The sequence below is a fragment of the Podarcis tiliguerta genome (genome assembly GCF_965153285.1).
Source record: "Podarcis tiliguerta genome assembly, chromosome: Z".
Lineage (NCBI taxonomy): Eukaryota > Metazoa > Chordata > Lepidosauria > Squamata > Lacertidae > Podarcis > Podarcis tiliguerta.
Genome location: NC_139553.1, coordinates 18986513 through 19008925, shown reverse-complemented (window position 1 = coordinate 19008925; position 22413 = coordinate 18986513). Strand labels below are relative to the sequence as shown.

The window sequence follows — 22413 nt, the reverse complement described above, 5'->3', positions numbered from 1 at the left end:
GGAAACTACAACTAATCCAGAATGCGGCAGCTAGACTGGTGACTGGGGGCGGCCGCCGAGACCATATAACACCGGTCTTGAAAGACCTACATTGGCTCCCAGTACGTTTCCGAGCACAATTCAAAGTGCTGGTGTTGACCTTTAAAGCCCTAAACGGCCTCGGCCCAGTATACCTGAAGGAGCGTCTCCACCCCCATTGTTCTGCCCAGACACTGAGGTCCAGCTCCGAAGGCCTTCTGGCGGTTCCCTCATCGCGAGAAGCAAAGCTACAGGGAACCAGGCAGAGGGCCTTCTTGGTAGTGGCGCCCGCCCTGTGGAACGCCCTCCCATCAGATGTCAAAGCGATAAATAACTACCTGACATTTAGAAGACATCTTAAGGCAGCCCTGTTCAGGGAAGTTTTTAATCTGTGATATTTTACTGTATTTTTTGTTTCTATGGAAGCCGCCCAGAGTGGCTGGGGAAACCCAGGCATATGGGTGGGGTACAAATAAATTATTATTATTATTATTATTATTATTATTATTATTATTATTATTATATTATAATTATTCTCAGTATGAATACTGGCACACACACGCAGCGAAAGTGATACTGGACCCAATCCTTCTAAATCACCCATCAGAGGTTGGTGGATTGATCCAACACATTGTACGTCCTAGTTCATAATTTTGCTCATTTCTGTAAATGCCCTTTCCCAAAGTGGTTGCACTGATTCACATGTCCACCACATGTGGAAAGTCATGCCAATTGCCTTGCACCCTCTCCAGCATGCTGAGGATGCTTTGTCTATATAGCTGAATCCAGAAACTCCAAGTGCCCCTATTTTCCAGGGACTTCCCTGATTTACAGAAGCTGTGCCAGTTTCCGATTTGATCCCAGAATGTCCTGCTTTTCCTTAAAGGTAAAGGTAAAGGGACCCCTGACCATTAGGTCCAGTCATGACCGACTCTGGGGTTGTGGCGCTCATTTTGCTTTATTGGCTGAGGGAGCCAGCGTACAGCTTCTGGGTCATGTGGCCAGCATGACTAAGCCGCTTCTGGCGAACCAGAGCAACGCACAGAAACGCCGTTTACCTTCCCATCAGAGCGGTACCTATTCATCTACTTGCACTTTGATGCGCTTTTGAACTGCTAGGTTGGCAGGAGCAGGGACCAAGCAACGGGAGCTCACCCCGTCACACGGATTCGAACCGCCAACCTTCTGATCGGCAAGTACTAGGCTCTGTGGTTTAACCCACAGCGCCACCTGCTTTTCCTTAGGATATCCCTATTTTCATCGGGGAAATGTTGGAGGGTATGGAGTTATCCAATTCCCAAGCCATCTGAAGGCAGCCCTGTATAGTAAAGTTTTTTAATGTTTAATGTTTTATTATGTGTTATATATGTTGGAAGCCATTCAGAGTGGGTGGGTATAAATAGTAATGTTGTTGTTGTTTTTGATGATGAATAGGACGTCCTTATTTTCATCAGAGAAATCTTGGAGGGTATGTGAGTCTTAGAGGTGTTAGATGTCACATACATATTAAATTGAAATAGTTTTCTCTAATGTGGGTTCCAGAGGGTGGGGTTGTCGCTATGTTGTTCCAGTTTGTTTCTTCAATTTCTATACCTAGGCAGAGCCGTAGCTAGGTGATCTTGCACTCCTGGCAGAACCATCCAGATTGTGTCCCCAGCCACAGACAAGTTAGCTCTTCTTTCCATCTCTCCTCCAACCCCCTTCCTCCACTCATTCAATTCACCCTCTATTTAAAACCTTTTCTTATGAGGCAGTAATCAATATTTTTATTTATAGACATATTTATGGACATATTTTAGCCGATTTTGCGTGCCCCCTCCCTCGCTTGTGCCCCTGGTGGGGCCCCACTTCACCACTCCCTAACTACAGCCCTGTACCTACTCCTTTGTTTAATAGCCAAGCATTGTCCAATAGCTAGGTCAGTATTTTGTATAAAATGGACGATTTTAGTACAGTCATTTTCAGAATCAGTTTTTCAAATGGTGTCAATGGTCTAACTGCTTGAGATTTAACTGTTGAATCTGAGATAAAAACCTGATAGATTAATAGCCAATTCATACTACATCCCTCCTTTCTTCCCAAAATTTCCCCTGCGGTAAGAGAAATATCATTTTCATAGAAGTGTACCAATCTATACGGGTCTTTTTCTTTCCATTTCATATAAATCAGTTTTCTATCAGGTGCATAGAAAGAGGGGTGCAATGCAAAGGGAATCAATTGTGATATAGGTGGTGTTAATTTTGATATCTAAAATCACCAGAAGACATTTAATTCTGCTTTTGAAAATGGAGTTGTTAATATTTCTAAGATAGTTTTGTTACGAATCAAGACTGGGATACCAGGTATTCTGTGTTACACGGGTTTATCAGATTCCAATTGTATGATACAATTTTTATCCAAATATTCTCTTTTACATTATTTATCATACTAATATCATGTTGTATATGGGCAGCATCATGATCTTTGTGAATGTGGTAGACCCATACCCCATCTCTAGGGGTGTTGATATAATACAATCAATGCTATTTTTCTAGAAAAAGAGGTGCCAGAACTCACTACGACTCCTCCCTTGGCAACAGAGCCTACCTGAGAGGTGCCAGAACTGACTTCTAGTGAGTTCCAGCTGGGGGGGAAAAGCCATGAATACTGTTAATCTAAGTCTAGGTTTCTGGCCCTGATGAATAAAACTTAAAATCATTTTTTTGCCATTTCTTTAGAGTCTTTGTTGAAATACATATATGCAGAGTTTGAAACAAGAACAATTTATGTTGGTAATATCATCATATAAAGTGATGCTACCCTTCCCATACAGGAGACAGATGGCTTTGACCATATTTCAAGATTATTTTTTTTTTATGGTTTTCACCATTGGTAAAGAATTAACTTTAAATAATTGCATCTGTGACTTTGTGACGTTGATTCCAAAATGTGAAATATATTGTAGGCCAAGTTTAAAACTTGTTTTAAATTGGTATAATTTTCAAAGTTCATTTTAGATAAAAATTGAAAGAAACATTTCCAATGAACTTTGTCGAAAGCTTAGTGGGTGTCTAGAGAGGTTATTACCTTGAGGCTTTTCCATAACACACTGCATTTTGCATTTTGCATATACAGTCTATAATGTGTCTAGTTTTAACAAATCCTGCTTGATCAGTGTCATGCACTGGTTGGATGCAGAGGAATGGTGGGAGGAACCAGCCAGGGAACCCCCAGGGGAAGAAGGCTCAGAGGCGGGGGAATGGTTGTGGGGCAACCAAGAGGGAAAACCCTGGAAGAGGAGGTGTCAGAAGTTGAAGAGAGTGAACTGGATGAATCTGTGGCAGAGAGAAGTCCAGAATCAGAGGCAGAAGCTGGAACAGAAGAATAGGACGAGGGAGGCCAAGAGGCAGAGATGAGTCAGGCTAGTGAAGAATCATGGGTGTCTCCCCCTCCTGCAGTGACAATCTTGTCTCTTCCCTAGTCTCCCAGAACCAGTAGATACATGAAGAGGGCAGAGAAGAGACTGGCGACACACAGTCTCTGATTGCTTGTGGGGGAGGGAGAGAAAGCCTGGAGATGTGGGGACTTAGGCAGCAGTGGGGATGGGGGGAACATCAGTCTCAGCTACTGCTTTGTGGGGGCAAGAGTTACCAGGGATGAACTGCTGTGGTCATTAGGCATGACACTCCGATAAGTCTGAGCAGAATTTATTTATTACTACTTCAAGGAATTCTTTTTGAAATGAGCTCTTGCGACTTTTCAAGTTCCATCTTCTTCAAATGAAATATTTACAAGCTCAGTCGGTAGAGCACAAGACTCTTAATCTCAAGGTTGTGGGTTTGAGCTACATGTTGAGCAGAAGGTTCCTGCATTGCAGGGGTTGGACTAGATGACTCTCATGGTCCCTTCCAACTCTACAATTCTGTTATTCTATGTGGAGAGATCCAAACACTGTAGTGACGCCTCTTTTTGTTTTAGAATTTCCAGCAGCTTGTAGCAGGGTGGTATATTTTGGGGGTTTCTTCGTTTTTGTAGTGTCTCTACACATAAATCATTATACATTTGGATTTTCCGCCCTTCCATGTTCAATTCTATTGTTTCTGTTGCTGCTTTCATAATTGCTTCTTTTCAGGAATAATGTGCAATTTTTGCTAATATATAGCACAGTTGCTGCTGTTATATTGCACGGTTGGGAGGTGGTGCCAAAACCTTATGTACTCTCTCCACATTGTTTAAATTCACGTTTAAGATTGGAAACTGCTGATTTAGCCAATTAACAAAAAAGACTTTTACTGTGTATCTGCTTTCTCAATGCCTTCCAGAGTGCCTTTAAGTTGTAAATTATTTCATCTACTCGTATCTTCTAAGAACTGCATACAAAGTTGTTGGTCTGATGTTGTTTTAGTGAATCTCTTAATGGCAGATTTGTTGCTTATTCCTAGTTCCGGAACCTCATTAGCTGAAGCAGACAATTAAGTAAATTTTGTAGGTAAGTATTTCAGTTCCATTTTGATTTGGTCTCTGAAGTCTTTGAAGGCTGCATTCCATTCCGCTGCTAAATCTTTTTGAAATTGTTTTAAGAGGTCCTGGAAAGGTTCAAAGTCTTCTTTATTGAGACACGTTTTCGGAGCCATTGATCTTGCTTCTTCCTCATTTATGTCTAATCTTCCACTGTTATTTCTAGAGCTAAAATAGCTTCTGAATGCCATTTCTCTTTAGCTATTTGGGGTGAGATGGGCATACCTGTTTAGAGTCCAGTCCTTTCCCAGGTATCCTTTAGCTTTTAGAAGCTTATAATAGCTTATAATAGGGACACGGGTGGCGCTGTGGGTTAAAGCCTCAGTGCCTAGGGCTTGCCGATCGAAAGGTCGGCGGTTCGAATCCCCGCGGCGGGGTGCGCTCCCGCTGTTCGGTCCCAGCGCCTGCCAACCTAGCAGTTCGAAAGCACCCCTGGGTGCAAGTAGATAAATAGGGACCGCTTACTAGCGGGAAGGTAAACGGCGTTTCCGTGTGCGGCTCTGGCTCACCAGAGCAGCGATGTCACGCTGGCCACGTGACCCGGAAGTGTCTTCAGACAGCGCTGGCCCTTGGCCTCTTTGAGTGAGATGGGCGCACAACCCTAGAGTCTGTCAAGACTGGCCCATACGGGCAGGGTTACCTTTACCTTTTAATAGCTTATAATAGCTGGAGGGTTGGAGCCAACAGATCATTCCGCCATTTTAGACAATGATGTCACCGTCCTCTTAATTCTACTCTTATTGCTCCTTTTGTTTCATATTAATTAAAATTTATTGTGTCACAATTTGAATTCCATAGAATAAAATGCAAATATAGGAATTAAAATAAGGAATAAAATAGTTACAAATCAATAGGAATATTGAATGCGCCACAAATAAAGGCGTAAATGAACATAAGACATTTCTATCACATAAATTTATGTACATACTCGGTACATAATTTTTTTAATCTTTATGGAAAACAGGCCTATAGCTGACAGCCAACACAATGTACCAAGTGTTGGCTGTGCAATACAGTCGACTCTCAGCTCATGCTGGGGAGATGTTCTGGGGATAGAATGCAAAGCCAAAATTGTGCATAGTCAAAACACATTGGATTCAGTGGCAGGTAGGATTCCCAGTCTTTTACCCCCAAGCACCCCCCCTCACTTTCCATGTATTTATTTATTTGCCAAGCATGTAAAGCTGAATGTGTGCAAGTTGTGAGCTACCTGTATTGCAACATAAGCCTGGGTGTGTGCACCATTAGCTAAGTGGGGTTTTCTAAAATAATAACAAAAATTTGGCTGCTCTGCCTGCCTTTCACAATGTAAGATACAGGTCAGATTTCTTGAAATGCATCTTTTGCAGCCCTCTTTCATCTTTTGGATTTCAAGGTTTCAGCCTATTGTTCCTTTGGACTCTTTTGTTGTTGGGTACTTAAAATGTGTGAGCCTTTGGTGCATTCTGTTGCCTATGAGCCATAGACCATTTGGGGGGTAAAGCTTTTACTCTCCTGTATATATAAGGAATATATATAAGGAATATTGTGTTCACTTAGACCTGATTAGTATCAGCGATGACACTCTGTAGGTTTGGTATCTCCCGCCTTTAGTCACAAATCCAGATGTGTTGCTGAATAAAAAAACCCTCTCGCGGCCCCACCGCCACCCTTGCCGGAACATGGGCGTCCCCAGGATTTTTGTTGCGGGCGGGAGCAGAACCTCAGATTTGTATTTATTTGATTTAGGCTACGCCCATATGCAGGAACAGTTCGTTATACCCTCAACACTGATGGTGGATGTAGAAGAAGAGGCGACCGGGTGGCTCCCAACACTCCTCGCATTCGCAGGCAAACGTACGGAGAAGAGCCGAATTGTAAGGGGCCTCGGCTCAGTGGCAGAGCAGGCGCTTTGCTGAGGCAGCTAGAGCCCCCACCCCGTGCCCTGGGATTGGGGCAACTTCCCAGGAACACACACAAACCGGTATCCTGCCCAGGGCTTGATTTGCGTTCCATGCCAGTGAATATTCGAGAGACAATATTGCGCCTGAGTACAGTATAGCTAGAATGCCTCTCTACTCCCGCCCGAAGCAGCGGCGGATCTTAGCAGGAGGAGCTCCCCCGTGGCTCCTTTTAGAGTAACAAGGGCTATTAGGGAACAGATGCACGTGAATGCCAATTCTCTGCCAGGTTTCAATATCCCACGGCGGCTCGGCTCAGCCCTGCCTCGTGGTGGGCGGAGCCTATTGTGGCTCGGCAGGCAGAAATCAACAGGTGAAGCAGCTCCCCCAGCAACGGGGAGAGAAACCTCGCCTGTGGACTGACTGCCTGCAGACGTCCTCCCTGTTGTGTTGCTTGGCTCTGAGCGCGCGGCTCGCTTGGCCTGCAGTGACCCGGCCCGGGCATGGCTATTTCGGGCTCGGCCGGCCCAGGCCAGCCTGCTGGAGCAGGGGGCACGGGTAAGCGCCCAGCCAATCGCGGCGCGGGGCGACGTCACGGGCGACGGATGCTTGGCCGCGGTGGCAGCAGCAGCAGCAGCAGCAGGTGCGTCAAAAAAACGTCCCGTTAAGAAAAGGGGGAAAAGATAAAGAAAGAAAAAAGAGAAGAGAGGGAAGCAGCAAGCAGGCCAAGCCCCTCCGGCATCTGCTCTCGCCCTCTGGCGGGAGGCCGAGGCAAATATCGAGGTGGGAGGCGCCTCTGAGCATGTGCTGAGTGCTGCCGCTCGCTGCCGAGGCGTTGCTCGCGAGGAGCCTTTAGCTTTGCGAGCTCCCCTGGAGCGGCCGAGCGTTGTCGAACGAAACTTCTGAAGGTCTCCTCTGGTTCAAACCCGGGGTGGGGGTGGGGCTAGTGGGCCAGTGGACCTTCCCTACTGCTTCCGGTAGACTGCTCCTAGCTACGGAAGTTTCTTTGAGTTACCTCGAGCGCGAAGAACGCTGGCGCACCTGGATGGGCTTCCTGCGTGTTCCTCATCACGTCTCAGGTTCATTCTGGTTGGAGGTGGTGGTGGTGGATTTAGTTATCTCTGCATCTCTCTCCCCCTCTTTTTGTAAAAGCTTTCCTGGCTTTTTGTGCTGCGAAGTTGTTTCAGCACATCGGCAAAGCCTCTTTCCCCTGCTGGCAAGGAAACAGCCAAGCCCAGAAGTCTTTCTCAGGACACAACAGAAGAACATTAGGAGAGCATCTGTGGGATAAGGCAAAAAGGGACCCATCTCTAGTCCAGGATCCTATTCTCACAATAGTCAAAGGCCCCTATGAACTTAAAGGTAAAGGTAAGGTTAGGTTCAGTCCATTAGGTTCAGTCGTGACCAACTCTGGGGTTGCAGTGCTCATTTCGCTTTATTGGCTGAGGGAGCCGACGTACAGCTTCTGGGTCATGTGGCCAGCATGACTAAGCCGCTTCTGGCGAACCAGAGCAACGCACGGAAACGCCGTTTACCTTCCCATCAGAGTGGTACCTATTTATCTACTTGCACTTTGATGTGCTTTCGAACTGCTAGGTTGGCAGGAGCAGGGACTGAGCAACGGGCGCTCACCCCGTCGTGGGGATTCAAACTACCGACCTTCTGATTGGCAAGTCCTAGGCTCTGTGGTTTAACCCACAGCGCTACCCGTGTCCCTCCTATGAACTTAAAAATCCATATAGACTCCCTCTAAACCTGGAGGTTCCATAAGAGCATAAGAGTCTTCCATTAGACCCTGTTGGATCAGTGGCACATCAGTGGCACAGCATCCTGTTCTCATAGGGGCTAGTGGGCCAGTGCCCAACCAGATGCCCATTATGGGAAGTTCACAAGCGGAATTTGAGTTTTCAGCAACTCAGCAACTCAATTTGTAGTTCCCAGCAACTGAGATTCAGAACCAGTTTTTGGAGACAGAAACAAATTGTGTTCTGTTATAGCTTGTTGTGATCCCATCTCTCTAAAGCAAAACATACGGACTCTGCATCCCAGCCAGTGGGGCCCGCTTAGATTTGTGCCAGCAGCAATCCCTCCCTGCCTCCCTGCTCTCCCCTCCCCTGGGGGCTCCAGTCTTTGCTGCTTTTCTCCACCAGCCTGTACTTGGGTGTGGCTCAGGGGGGGGGGGGGGGCTAGTCTGTAGAGATTGCACAACTCCTGGAAAAGCCACATAGGCCAGCAGCCATAGGAATTTGAGGATGCTCAAAAGGACATCCTCTTCTTGAACCATGGTCAGAGGTAGGGACGCTTCTGAAAGCCAGTTGCTAGAAGCCACAGGTAGGGAGAGTGCTGCTGTTGCACTCAGAGTCCTGCTTGTAGAAGACTTCCCACTGGGGCATCAGGTTAGATGAACAGGATATGAACAGGAGGCTGGACTAGCTGGGCTCCCTTTGGCCTGATCCACTTATATCCAGGCTCTTCTTATGTCCTCTTGTTTTTGGCAGACATTGGAGAAATTGCTTTGCTTGCATGCCTTACCTTGTTGGGTTGATTGATATCTAGGTTCCCTTGTGCCTTGGCAAAGAGTTGTATTGTGAACTCCTGAGGGCAGAGAAAGACTGTCTGTTGCTCCAAGTCAGCCCTTTGCCACAGGTTCACCAGCTTTTCTCTGCCAGTAAGGTGACCCAAGGCTTGGAAGAGGCTGTGCCCTTGATGCAGGAAGGAACAAGCCCACACCTGCATTTGCCTTCACTGAGATGAATAGAGGTATAATAGAGGCCTGTGGGTTGGTAGCCCTCACCAGAAGAGCCAGGTGATCTTCATACTCTCTTTATTGCTCTCAAACCTTATTGCTGTTGTTGAACAGCACAAGAGCCTGGTAGTTGGATTCTTATTTATTTATAAAGAATATTTACATGCCATTGTCTCAAAAATGTATCACACTGGTTTATAGTAAAAACGTATGGTAAGTTGAAAGCAAACTAAAAGCAAAATAATTAAAAACAAACATCAATAGACCTTTGTTGGAGGATGTAGTATTATTGTTTAGCCACACTTCCGCTTGTCTAGTGCCTAGAAAGCATGGGTCCAAGCAGTTTTCTGTTTGCCCCACTGCTTTTCCTGGGAAAACGACTGGATTGTGGCAAACCTCAGTCTGCAGAAAGCCTGATTGACATTTGTAGCCCTCTCCTGCTGCAGTCCCCCAGCATCCTGCCTCTGATGCTGAAGAGAGTTGTTTGTTTGTTTGTTTAATATACTGTCCTATTCCCGCAGGTCTCAGGGCGGTTCATAGGCAGCTTTATCCACTATTAATTTGACTAGCCTACCCCCCCCAATGGAGGACCTTGGGGTCTCCATTGTACATCATTGCAGCAGCGCACCCAGGGCTCCACGCCCAATGGGACTGCACCAGTTGGAATCCCCTAAATCTGTCTCTGGCCCCACACCCTGCTTAGAGTATCTCCCACCTGTTGCAATCTCCCATCAGCCCACCAGAGGGGGCCAGAAGAGCTCTTTCCTTATGTGTACTTGCTTGCTTCCTTTTGCATCTGTACAAAAGCCTTGGGCTGTATTATTCATCTTATTTCTTGCTCCCTTTTGTAGGGGAGTTTCTCTTTCTGGGCTCCCTCCATATGACAAGGGTAGACAATTCAGGGGGAGCTTGCTCAAGCGTTGAGCGCAGGGCCCATAAGGGCAGCCCAGCCTGAGCTGCTAATATCCTCAGCAGAAGCCTTGAAGGGGTTTCAGGCTGAATGAACGAGCATCATTCACGCTGAGGCTGGGTTAGGAGAAGTGGGTGCTGCAGGAGCCCTTGGGTGGAGGGCTTATTGGTGGTGGTGCTGAGGCCCCACAGGGGCTCCAGCGGAGATGCTAGCTTTTAGGAGGCTGGTGGAGGCTTCTGACCTGAATTTTTGTGTCTCATCCTCTCTGATGGAAAAAGCCTTGGAGCTACTTCCTTCTCAGTGCACCCATAAAAAGAACAAAGCTGTGGGTTTAAAGTTTCTTTATTTTTATTTACCAAGCAAATGTATTTTGGACGAGTATTTCTGCCAGTCTGCACAACTGACCCTGAAGCTTACTCTGTTTAACATGTCAAGCCTTGTGGTTGTTTGCATTATTAAAAGCAGTGCATAAACAAAGCTTCTAGTGAAGTTCCTGGAAGGGGGAAAAAAACCCTTCCTAAAACCTCAGGCCTGACCATCCAAAGCACCCGGAGCAAAGGGTCCGAGAGAGCAAGGTGAGCAAGGGGGGGGGGGGAGGTGGATGCACTGGTCACCTGCTCCAGCCTTTGAGAGAAGGGGCCATAATGAAATAAGCAGCATCTGACTGGCCACTGTCAGAACAGGATGCTGAGCTAAATAGGGGGTCCCTTCAGCCTGATGCAGCCACAGGGCTTTTCTGATTTTCTTAAAGATCAGGAACAACCTAGTGTCCAGCGACCGCTGTTGTTCTCTCCAACCATTGGCCATGCTGGCTGATGGAAGTTGGGGCCCAAGACGTCTGAGCAAAGGCTGGGACCAAACCATGTGAAGCTTGATTGATAAAGGAGAGCGGTGATGTAACGGTTAGAGTGTTTGGTCTAGAACATGGAAGAGACCAGAGTTCAAACCGCACTTGGCTATATGAACTTCATTGGGTGACATTGGGACCAGTGACCCACCTTACAAGGTTGTTGTGAGCATAAAATGGAAGGGGCAGAGGAGTTGGAACTACATATGTCACCTTGAGCTCTTTGGAGGAAAAGCGGGTTCTAAATGCAATAAATTCAGAGCTGCAGCTCCAATGTCATGGGTATGCATTGCTTGTGGAAGATTGCAGTCAAATCCAACAAGGCATGCTGCTAGCTAGTAAGTTTAGAGGTATGCAACCACAGAGCTGTATTGAGGAGAGGCAGAGACTCAGACCATAGAAGGAGGATATGCAACTTCCTTCCCCCTCCATTTTCTCTCTCTCTCTCTTCTCTGCAAGAGCCACGATAGCCATGGGCAGAATATGCCATCTGTGGATTCACATCCATGTCGAACATCCATTTTAGGGAGAGGAGCAGCCCCTCAAGGCATATGTAAAGCCTGGAGAGCATCTCTTTGAGAGCACTTAAAGGTAGTCGCTGAATAGGCTTTTTTTTTTTCCTGGAGGAGCAGGAGGTATGTGGTCAGTGAGATTCCCTGCCCAATGCATAGGCACACCCAGTCCTTCTGAAGGGATTAATCTTGGTTTCCCCTTTTAATTTTTTAGCAGGAAGGAGGTGTCGTGCTCCATAAGTTTAACTGCCCCCCACCGCCTTGACCCCTGGGGCTAAGGAAGAGAGAACAGATGTGGCCCATTTGGAGCATGCAGCTGGAGAAGGCTTCCTGCGACCTGGGCTTCACCGAAGCCATCAACAAAAGGATGCAGGTCCCCAGCCGGCTGAAGGTGGCAGAGGACCCTAGTGCAGGAGACCTGCAGGGGGCGACCCCGAAGGACAGCCCCCCATCCTACCAGATGCACATCCCTGACAGGATCCTTGTGGCAGGTAGGGAGAAGTGCCTGCTGTACACTAGGGAGTGAGATAGTGGATGAGATAGAATCCTTCTGTGCAGCATCTGTGCACTGGGGTATTGTATAGAGCAGGGATGGGGAACCCCAGACTCCGGGAACTGAATGCACCAAAGCTTTACCTGGCCCTTAGGGGACAGTCTCTGCAGGCCACACCCCTCCCCAGGCCACAACTCCTGCCTGCCCTTCTCTGCATCCCTCCTGGTTGGAAGGTGCCTTTGAACTAAGATGATAAGTCTTCTTGCTTGCCTGGATGGAGAGTGGTGTGTGTGTGTGTGTGTGTGTGTGGTCCCACACACCCTTTGGCCAACCCACTCCTGGAAGAGAACATGCCCCCTGGGCTGAAAACGCCACCCCTCTGGTGTAGGGTAAGGTCTGAAGGCAAAAGCACTTGGTGCTGAAGCTCAAAGGTGAAGATGTCCCTGGGTCCATGCAGACAAGGGGGTGATTGTGGGAATCGTGCTGTCTACAGAGGCAAGCTTTTCACAGCACAACCCACAAAATCCCATCAGTATCAAAATGCCTGCCTGTATTCCTGCATCTGTCAAGAAAACCTCAGGTGTATGGAGCAAGGTGGTGGGGACCAGCACCAGATTCTGGATAAAAGCCCTTTTTGGTCTCTGCAGGGAGATTGTACAGAGTGGTATTCCATCTGTGGGGCTATGTGGACAGCCTGCCATCAGCTGCCTTGCAGGGCAGATGGAGGTCCTTCCCCATCCCTCTCTCATCTCTTCCTTCCACTGTAGAAATGACAACGAATGCTGCTGTCCAGCCTCACTTCCTTAGCCAGCTGTCGCACCAGCCCCCGATTCTTGAGGAGCCTCTGCTGGAGCCAACCATCCAGCCAGCCATTTACGGAGAGCAACCCTTCCTCACCTTCATCTCTGGACCTGGATCCCCAAGGCGCAAACGGCTGGTACTGTGCTCAGGACAGGTTGAGGCAATAGCCACAGTTTTGGGAGGGATGCAGGAAGGTCCCCAAGGAGCCATGGGGTGGAGTTGTCAGGATCTAGTCTCATGGGCCACCTGTCAACCACCCGAAGTCACAATAGCACCAGGTGCTTCCAAGTCCCATAGTTGGGACTTCAAAGAACCATGTGCAGCCAGCCAGCAGACTTTGGCTCCTCAGCCCATCAGCTCTCCCACGTTGAGGCTCTCATTTGTTGCTTGATGGCCGCATCTCTCTCTGCCCCTCACCTCGCCTTATATATGATGTCAGGTGCAAGGCAGGTGGGCATGACTCATGGGGAATGTCCACTTGGGCCATATTTGAAACCCTGTAAAGCCAAGATTGGCCCATGGGGTGGGGGTTCCCAACCCCTGCATAGGTGGGTCCCTGAGGAGAGAATCTCACTTCATGCAACTGCACTGTGGGGAACAACAGGCAGGGCCAGGTAAGCTTTTTAACGGGGGGCACCTGCAACAGGTTTTAATTCGGGGGGAGGCACTTCATGCAGAGATTTAGCAAGGTGCTCTGTGGAGCCGCTTCCCCCTCCTTTAAAAGGAAGTGGAGCTCAGGGAAAGCTGTGGGGAGACAGGAGGGGGGATTGGTTAGGAGGGGAGGGCAAAGGGGTAGGTGGGGTTGCAAAGTGGAGTAAGCAGTGGTGGTAGACCCTAGTGTGTGGATTTATATTGTGTGTATGCCGCACAGACCCTTTGGCAGTGCCGGCTGGTGTGACATGGTGCCCCACCCAAAGAGACACTCCTTAGGGATGGTGACCAGCGGTGTTGCCTTTTGTGGCAGCACTAGGGAATAGTGTGCCCTGCCAGGCTGCTCTGTCCTACTGGGCTCCAAGTGCACCTGGAGTGACTGCCTGTGGTCCGCGTTGCCTAAGGGCAACCATTTTTGGAGAAAAGGGGTCCTGCCTTTAGCCCCCCAGCTGGAGCTTTGCCTCTTGCCCCCTCACCCAGGCACATCAAAGCAGGGCCAGAAAGGAGAGGGCGCTGGCGAAGAATCCTCACCGGGGCATGGGAACTCTCGACAAGAGGCAAGACTGGTAAGGGAAAGCTGCGGAGTGGCTTTGGCCAGGTCCTTCTTGAGTGTCCTGCTGCCCTTGTGGGGCAGGCAGGGGTGGGGTGTTGGGCTTTAGGGGCACTTGCAGCCACCCTCCCTTGCTCATCCATCCTCCCAGGCTGCCAGGTGGGAGCCTGCCTCTCTCCCCAGACATGCCAAGGGCTCCTGGCATGTTCAGGGGAGGTGGTGGCATCTTCTGGGGTAGCTGTGCCAAGGCAAAGCAGGTGCCCGCAGAGCCTTTTCTGACCGAGGTGCAGGTTGTGGCTGCTCTGGAGGCCAGGAAGTTCCCTTCTGGTGCCAGAGGAAGTGACCACTCTGGTTGTCTCCCTGTGCCCCTGCAGGCAGAAGCCAAGTGCACCGCCCCCTGCCTCCTCCACCCCCCAGCTTCCTCCATTCCCTTTGGAGGGCAGGATCTTCTCCCTGCAGAATGTTCTTCAGGTGCTGTGGTTCCTAGGGCACCAGATGTTCCAGCTGTTTTGCAAGCCTGGCCAAGCCCAATGCAGGTGATTCTCTCTGGCTTTGCTCAGGGCAGCATGCAGATGGCTGGGATGTGTGTGAAGCAGGAGGGTTGTATGGTACACCAGCTGCACTTCTGGTTGGGAGTGGGTGCTTCCAGCTGGCTGGGCCTCTCTTTCTTGCCCTGGTGGTATGTTCTATGCTCTGCTTTCCTGGGTTCCATATCTGCATGGCCAGCTCTAGCTCCATTACTGGAGGTGGTGAGGAAGAGACCATTGTCCTGGGGATTGTAAGAGTTTTGTGGGTAGAACTTTGCCTTCAGACCCAAGGTAGGACCCCAAAACTCCACCAAAAGGTGAGGGGGGGCTGCAACCCATGTGTATGCTGCACATTTTCATGCTTTGGGGGGCTTCTATGTTGTATTATTTCACCTGTGGGGAGAGCCAGAACGACGGTCATGGAATTTCCCCCCTTCAGGCCTGGAAATGTCCCCCCCCTCTCCCTTTGGCTTCTTGGACCTGACCTCACGAGTGAACCCCAGTTGAAATCATGAAGATGAATCAGTTGGGCAGTTCGGAAAAGCTTTGGTGATAAATTTGGGAGCTTCTTGCGCACTATTTGTACAATGGGTGGATAGGTGGATCTTGTTCCTTGTTTCTTAAAGAGGTCCCCCTACCTGACGGGCTACCTGTGGGTTATCTCTGGGCCCACACAATCAGTGTTATAATTTTATTATTTATATGCCACCCATCTGACTGGGTTGCCCTAGCTACTCTGGGCAGCTTCCAGCAAAACACCAAAACACTAAAAAACACAGAACGTTAAAAACTTAGGCCCTCGTGGAGAAGGTGGGGGCTTAGGCAAGATAAATAAGTGGTAATAAATAATTTTATTATTTATATGCATAGGACCTCCTTAGTAGTGGCACCCACCCTGTGGAGCACCCTCCCATCAGATGTCAAGGAGATGAGTAACGATATAACCAACTGGTTCAGTCATACTGGGTGCAGAGCCTGGGGGTGGGGGCCACAGGGGCACCACAACTATAACATAGGATGGAAGGCGAGAGGCGGTAGGGAGCGCCAAATTCTGGCGTTGCACAGGTCATCTGAGATTTGAGACCCCAAGGTCTGCCACTGGCACACTTGTGCAGGTACAGGAGGAGAAGGAAGGAAGCCTGAGGAAACCAGAGAGTGGTTGTTCTGCCTTCTGGCCTTGACAGCCTTTGTGCCCTAGGCAAAATGAAGCAGTGAGCTCGGAAGGCAGGTTGTAGGCAGCAGCCCTGGCAATCTGGATGCCAGCAGTGATGCTGCTTCTTGTTGGCCTGGCCTGACTTGGAATCAATCAATCAATCAATCAATCAATCAATCCAGAGAACCTTCCTATGCTACAGGGGGAGGCTTCCTCTCCATTAGAACCAGCAAAGCTTCAAAACTCATGGAGACACTTAACCAGAGGAGATCTCTATTTGATGTCTCAGCCTCCATGGTCAGAGGCAGTGGTGCTTCCAGATGCCAGCTGCTGCAAACCGCAGGCCACTGAGAGGAGGCTGGACTAGGTGGGTCCCCTTTGACTTGACCCAGCAGGGCTCTTCTCATGAGTAGGCAGAGAAGTGGCCAGCGGGTGTCACGTGGCCACACTACTGCATCGGTCAGAACTGGCACCGACTGGCAGTGGTCAGCAAGGAAACAGGGAGGTGGTGTCGGAGGGGAGAGCTAAGTGTGCTGTCTGTGTGACCTGCTTTGCACCTCCTCGGCTTCTCTTGCTGCTCTCAGGTGTGGTGGTGGAGCCTGTCACTCCAGCAATGTTTAAGCCAAATTCAGCTCCAGCTTGTGCATCTTCTGTACCTACAGTGTGGCATGGGGTGGTGCCATCTCACCTGAACAAAATGTCTTGGGCTGGCCTAGCTTTGGGGACTCACCATGTCTCTCTCACCCCTTCAAAACCTCTTATGCAGCTGCACCTCATCAGCTGTCCCCATATTTTCTCTCAAGCTCTTGTTTTCTCCTCCCACCTTTTAGTTCCCTGCAGAAAAGTGTGGCCTCAGAGAGCTCTCCGGAGGACTTCGGCACCACAGAGGCTCTGGCAATGAAGAAGCAGGTGATGGTTTATTTATTTGTGAAAATATTTATATGCTGCTATTTGTTGTTTTTTTATTAAAAAAAAATACCAGGGCCATTTACAGCAATTATACATGACACTCTATTAGACTTAGAATCGGAAATCAGATGCTGTTGGAAGATGCCTTCTTAACTGCCTGCACAAGCTTGACAGAATAGAGACATTTTCAGCAGGCATTTAAAAGTGGCAGGGTGTTTCACAGGATTGGGCCAAAGACAGTAACAGCTCAGTTTTTCTCTGTTGCCAAAAGAGCCTCACCAACTCAGAGAATGAGCAATGACGCTCCTGCCAATGATGGGCTAGAATGGAAGGGTTCAGGCACACAGCACCTTGAGCCTGGTTCAGTTCTAGGTGGGCAGCCAGTGCAGGCATTTTAACAAGGCTATTGCATGTTCTCGGCCTGGTGCCCCCATCAGCAATCTGGTCCATCAGCAGGTAGTGGACGGGTGGGGAGGGAGGGAGGGAGGGGAAGCACAGAAAGTGACATATTTGTCTTGTCCCCCTGCATGGGATTGTGCTTGCCCTCTTGTTCCGGTGGATGGGCTTTGAGCATTGCTGCCCTTCCCTCTGGCGAGGCTTTTCCCTCTTACTGCGTCATTCCCCAGCAAAGCTTTTCCCTCAATGGCCTCTGTTTCGCATAGCAACCCGAGGCTGACCTCCTCTCTGTTGCACTTTTTTTCTCCGGGCTGCAGCTGATGAAGATCGCAGGGCGGCTCCAGCGCCTGGAGAAGCAGCGTATGGGCTGGCACCAGAAGGAGCTGCTGTTCTACTCCGTGCTGGCCTCTTCCTGCCTTATCAACATGTGGCTTTGGCACAAAAGATGAGGAAGCCACCCTGCTCCAAGCAGCAAGACTTGCTGCCAGCAGTCAGCCTTGTGCTTGTTAGTTTTCACTGAGCACTTGCCTAGGTGTCCTAGGGCTTCCTTGTTTGGGGTTGCAGCCAAAAGGGAAATGGGCTGGAGGGGATGTGCCTTGTGTGTGCAGAAGGAGGAAGGCCAGAAACTGGGCAGGGCTGGGGGTCCTCCAGAGGGCAGCTACTCCTTAGTTGGGACTCACCTTTCTTTTGAATATGGCTTCATATGTGTGATTCATCCAGGCATGATGTGATATACTTTATTTAGGGAGGGGTCCAAGGCAGCTCTAGCTGCAGTTATGATGATGGGATTTCACAAGGGATGTTGAGTTGCCTTAAGATGATGGCTTCGGGGTAAGTGTGGGTTGGTGTGCTTCTTAATGCTAGTTACCATTAAGGCAGGGTTGGGGAGTGAAGGAGAAGGATCAGGTTCTCACCTGCAGGAGGGTTGATGGGAACAAGAAGGGTAGGAAGAGATCACTGGAAAGTCTCAGGACCTCAGATCCTATAGTAAAATAGACTTAAAGCAGTGGGCAGTATTTGTGGCCAGCTTCTGATAGAAGTACAGGAGTAGGACTGAGCCAAACAGTCCCTGGGAAGGTCACAACCCCAGGGTTTCTCCAAGGCTTCTCAGGGTCCTTCAGCGCATGCCAAGTTCTCCTTAGTGCTCTGATGGTTTCCTGGCCAGTGGGCCTGTATGTAACAGTTTGGGTGTCCTAAAATTCGAATAAAAGTTATGGCAAAGAGCATCTGCCTCTGTCTCTCTGTGTGTGTGAGAGTGATGAAAAGGAGGGTTGGTGTCGGAAGAAGGTCTGTTTCTTCTCTGGGCTCCTATTGTGCCCACAGTCATTGGCATCAGAGGGAGAGACAAATGCCTCAGCCTCCCAGCTCTCCACAAGTTACAGCAGGGCATGCTTGGCAAGGAAATTGGGCAGCTCTGCAACCTTGCAAAATGATTCAAAGTTTGGAGTGAGACAGTGGCCAAAATAATTAACAGAGCATGAAATAACCTGAGAGAAAAGCAAGCTGCAAAAGTCCACTGGCTCTTCAAGATGGTCTGATGAAGTTGATTCCCCCATGAATGCAACATCCCTTATATCTTGGGGGTAGAATCCCATCCATAGGGAGAGAGAGGCTGTGATGGTGTGAGGCAGGTCATACACATGGGGGAAACTTTTAGGAATCAGAGCTGGGGTGTGTGTGATTATCATTGCTTTGCCTTGAAAAGGGAACAGGTGTGAATTGGAAGGGCTTTCTCTTGAGTTCCAGGCAGGCAGGTTTAACTAGAGTGTTGGTGGTAGTGCTTCAGGCATGGTCTGTACATATGTGGAACAATGGTATCTTGGCATGAGGAAATGGGAGTGAAGAGATACAAGCAGGATTTGGGCCAGGCATGGTGACTCTGGTCTCTTTACACTGAACCCCAGTTGCTGGAAACCACAGGAGGGGAGAAGGCTCTTGTGCTCAAGTTCTTCTCCCTGGTTTTCCACAGACATCTGTTAGGCCACTGTGAGAACAGGATGCTGGCCTAGACGGCTCTCCTTATCTCTCCTTATCTCCCTTTTCACCTAGCCTGGAGAGATGTTTTTGCAACTTCTCCCACCCTGAGCACACTGGCATCATCAGTGAATGTGGCCACCTCAATGCTCATCCCTAACTCCTGGTCACTGATGCACAAGGCAAAAAAGCACAAGGGCTTTCTCCTTACCTACACATGGTGGACCCCACTTCTTGCATCCCTGGGTTGGGAGAGGATTGTTCATTTTTTGTTTCTGCCTCTCTGGCCCCTCCCACCATGAAGAGCCTTGGCCATTTGCTCTGCCCCCTGGACTGACAGAGCCCACCTCACTAACCATTGGGGCAGTGTGTTTATTTGTTCCCAAAGGATGTGCATTTCAGAGAAGACATGAGTAGCGCAAGGTGGTTGCTTGAGGGGGCAGGGTGGACTCTCCAGTAAGTCTCTGTCGCTTACATCAGGCAAAGTGAGAACAGCACCTTTTCAGGACGGGGGGTGTTGTGCCCCCACTTCCTGTGATTCTGCTGGGAACAATCCAGCCAAAGGGAAGCTGGATCTCTATGGGAAAAAGAAGCACAGAAGCTGGGAGGGGGGGGGGAGAAGAGACCATGCTCCTTTTAGGTAGGTAGGTTGGCAGCCACCTGAACAGAAGTGGGTGTGCAAGGGGAGGCCTAAAGGTGAGCTGCTCGTCATGCCCTGAAACAACATACAGTACTTGTCCTCCCTGAGTGAGCTGCCTGGTGCATGCCTCAGTTTCCCCTCTGTAATCCCTTCTGTTTATTCAGCCAATCTGGGAAGCGACAAGCATGTTTAACATTCTCATGCTGCCCTTCCTTCAGCTGGCATTTTGCCTGAGCTGCCACTGCCGCTCACTTTCATCTTTCCCCAGGAGAGGAGGGTTGTTGTGTGTTCGGGAGTGTGTTTTGCAACAGAAGAGCACCAGGAGGCCAGAGGCATGCTTCAAAGGAGTGGCAACCAGAGGGCAGCTACTGCTGCTCCAGCTTAGGATTCCTCTGCCATCTGCCGCACATACAAAGCCCCCCCCCCCCCCGGAAGCAGATTGAGGATCTCCTTTGCAGCAAACAGCAAGCCCTGGGGAGAGGAAGAAGATGGAGGTGGGGGTAGGGGTCTTCCTCCAGCAGACTTGGCACTGGGCTCTGAGTCTACCACATAAATGCAGGTTCAGTTCCAGACCACCAGAGTAAAGCGAATATAGTCATACCTCGGGTTGAATATGCTTTGAGTTGAGTGCACTTGAGTTGCGCTCCGTGGCAACCCGGAAGTAACAGAGTGCGTGTTTTGCAGCTTGCACATGCGCAGATGCTCAAAATGACGTCATGCAGATGTGCAGAAGCGGCAAAAAGTGACGCGCGCATGTGCAGACGTGCCATCGCTAGTTACGTTTACCTCTAGATGCGAACGGGGATCCAGAACGGATCCTGTTTGTATCTAGAGGTACCACTGTATCACAGTGGGCTGTGGCCTTCCTTACCCTGGAAGCAACTGGGCTGCCTTCAGGGGCACCTGTGTCCAAGAAAGGAGCAATATCTGTGAAGCACAATCTCTTAGCCTAACCTACCTCACAGGGTTGTCATGAAGATAAAATAGGGAGTGGGAAGCCACATGCTCCAGCTTGAGCTCCTTTGAGGAAAAGGGAGATACAAATATGGTATGCATGTGTGTATTTATACACACATATATATGGACAAACACATGCCTATTTGCAACAATTACAGATGGTTTGCAGTGATAATTTTATGCAAGGGATGGCTTGGTAGAGCATGAGACTATTAATCCCTGGTTCATGGGTTCGAGCCCAAAATGGGACAAAAGATTCCTTCATTGCAGGGGGTTGGGCTAGATGCTCCTCATGATCTCTTCCAACTGTATGATTCTTAAGAGTGGCATGTGTCCCCCAGAGAGGATGTTTCTTACCAGGTGATGCCTTCTGCCACACACAGAGACCCATCATCTAGAAAGAAAAAGGGGGAAAAACCAAGTGAATGCTTTGGGCTTCAGGGTTGACTAACTGATCACTTAATCAAACAGAAACTCAGACAAGGGAATCCCTCCTGAGATTTATTTAGTCAAATGACAGTCCTAAACGTAACCTGACGACATTAGCTGTCAAAGGATTTTGGAAACTGCCACTGCAAAACAGATGATTTGCAGGACCCCCAGTGCCTGCCTTATATCCTTGATCACGTTCCTGCATTCCAGGCTCACGCTCTCATTCTGAAAGAAGAGGGGCTGCACTTTTGCTAGCTAAATAATAGGTCCATCTTTTGGGGCACAGGTCCAGTTCAGTAAACTACCCAGCCGTTATCAAATAAGCTCCGTAGGGAGGCAGCAGTGTGAAAGGGATCCTTTGGGACTGGCTGCCTTGCTAAACTGAAGTCAGAGGAAGGGTTAACCTGCTGAGGCAATAGGCGAGGAAGAGCCTCTTTCATCCCTTAGGCATAAAGGCTTGTGGAGCACACCTTTGCTCAGAGTTGGAGGCATGTGCGCTGCAGCAAGAAGTGCAGGTAAACTCCTGGCTCCTAGATGTATGCTTTGGCTTGCAGTTTAGTTGGTTAGGCCCCTGTGCTGCTATGGCCAGCAAGCTCTATGTGTGGTGTGTGTGTGTGTGTGTGTGTGTGTGTGTGTGTAGCTGCTCCTTCATGCCACAGACCATGTTGGGCATCAGCTTATTTTCTGCCATCCCAGCCTGCTGAAGAAGACCCTCCAAACCCCTTGGGATGACTCCTGGATGATCCCAGCAGCCTCCTGAAGGAACAGAGCGAGAGTGCCACTCACCACTTACGCCGAAGGGTTGCAAAAGAAAACTGAGGCCCAGAGAGCGGGGTTGCTCCGCGCTGCCACCAATACTCATTGAAACCAGCTGAAACCAGCTGCCAGTCCTGCTGCCTTGCCCTGTTCTCATGCTGGGTTTGACCCTGAGACAGAGCCGTGTGCAGGACCCCTGACTAGTGAGTAAAAGTGTGTTTGGGGAGAGGGGGTGGCCAAACCCTTCCTGCCCTAGACGGGGGTGCGGTGTTGGTGTTTCCCCCTGCCCTTTGCACTGGGGTGCTTTGCAGTAGCTATGAGTTTTGTAATGCCTTTCTTGATGCTTCCTGTTTCCTCCCGCAAGGGCAACCTGAGCCCTTGCTCTCTTTTAGAGCCACCTTGTGATGGGGTGGGCGAGAGGCATTAATTCTATTCCTAGCTGGCTGTTGGACAGGTTCTGTACAAACAAATGCAGTCAGTGTGCCTGTGTGTGTTTCCGTGGGGCCTTTTCGTCTTCTGCCCATGCCAGGAAACAGTTGTACGTTACCCATGGCGAAGAGACATAGAGAGAGGGGACCCAAGAATCTGGAAATAAATAAGAACCAACCAGTGAATAATGTCTGCTCAATAATGCTGGCAAGGTTTTGTTAGTTAGTAGTTAACCAGGGGACGGTCACCAGCTGACAAGCCTCTTTCCTTCTCTCTTTGGCTTCCAACTGACTTCTTCCTGCTTCCGCAACAGACTCTTCCAACTGCCCCGGAAT

At 49.3% G+C, this 22413-nt stretch overlaps 1 protein-coding gene and 1 long non-coding RNA gene across 10 annotated transcripts; one reads left to right on the top strand and one right to left on the bottom strand.

Moving 5' to 3' along the window:
* Positions 1-6733: 6733 nt before the first annotated feature.
* LOC310669626 (mitochondrial fission factor-like) lies at positions 6734-18114 on the top strand. 9 transcript variants are annotated; one of them, XM_083424041.1, is made up of 8 exons: positions 7023-7763; positions 8138-10626; positions 11625-11901; positions 12671-12840; positions 13836-13921; positions 14280-14441; positions 16416-16494; positions 17208-18114. In XM_083424041.1, the coding sequence occupies exons 3-8, from the start codon at positions 11703-11705 to the stop codon at positions 17337-17339; spliced, it is 828 nt and encodes a 275-aa protein (XP_083280167.1). In that variant the 5' UTR covers positions 7023-7763; positions 8138-10626; positions 11625-11702; the 3' UTR covers positions 17340-18114. The 9 variants fall into 9 exon arrangements, with proteins under 9 accessions (XP_083280166.1, XP_083280163.1, XP_083280169.1 ...); XM_083424040.1 differs by lacking the exon at positions 8138-10626 and having other exon boundaries at positions 6734-7038; positions 11628-11901; XM_083424037.1 differs by lacking the exon at positions 8138-10626 and having other exon boundaries at positions 6758-7042; positions 11635-11901.
* A 2489-nt stretch (positions 18115-20603) lies between these two features.
* LOC310669710 lies at positions 20604-22405 on the bottom strand. The gene is made up of 2 exons (XR_014507295.1): positions 22257-22405; positions 20604-20855 (listed from the first exon to the last, which is right to left on the bottom strand). It is a non-coding gene; the product is annotated as an uncharacterized lncRNA (long non-coding RNA).
* Positions 22406-22413: the final 8 nt, after the last annotated feature.

Bases quoted from the DNA above. Each gene is read 5' to 3' on its own strand.
- LOC310669626 (XM_083424040.1), top strand. From the start codon at position 11,703: ATGTGGCCCATTTGGAGCATGCAGCTGGAGAAGGCTTCCTGCGACCTG. The intron at 11,902-12,670 runs GTAGGGAGAAGT...CTTCCACTGTAG, and splicing joins TGACAGGATCCTTGTGGCAG to AAATGACAACGAATGCTGCT. The intron at 14,442-16,415 runs GTGATTCTCTCT...CCCACCTTTTAG, and splicing joins CCTGGCCAAGCCCAATGCAG to TTCCCTGCAGAAAAGTGTGG.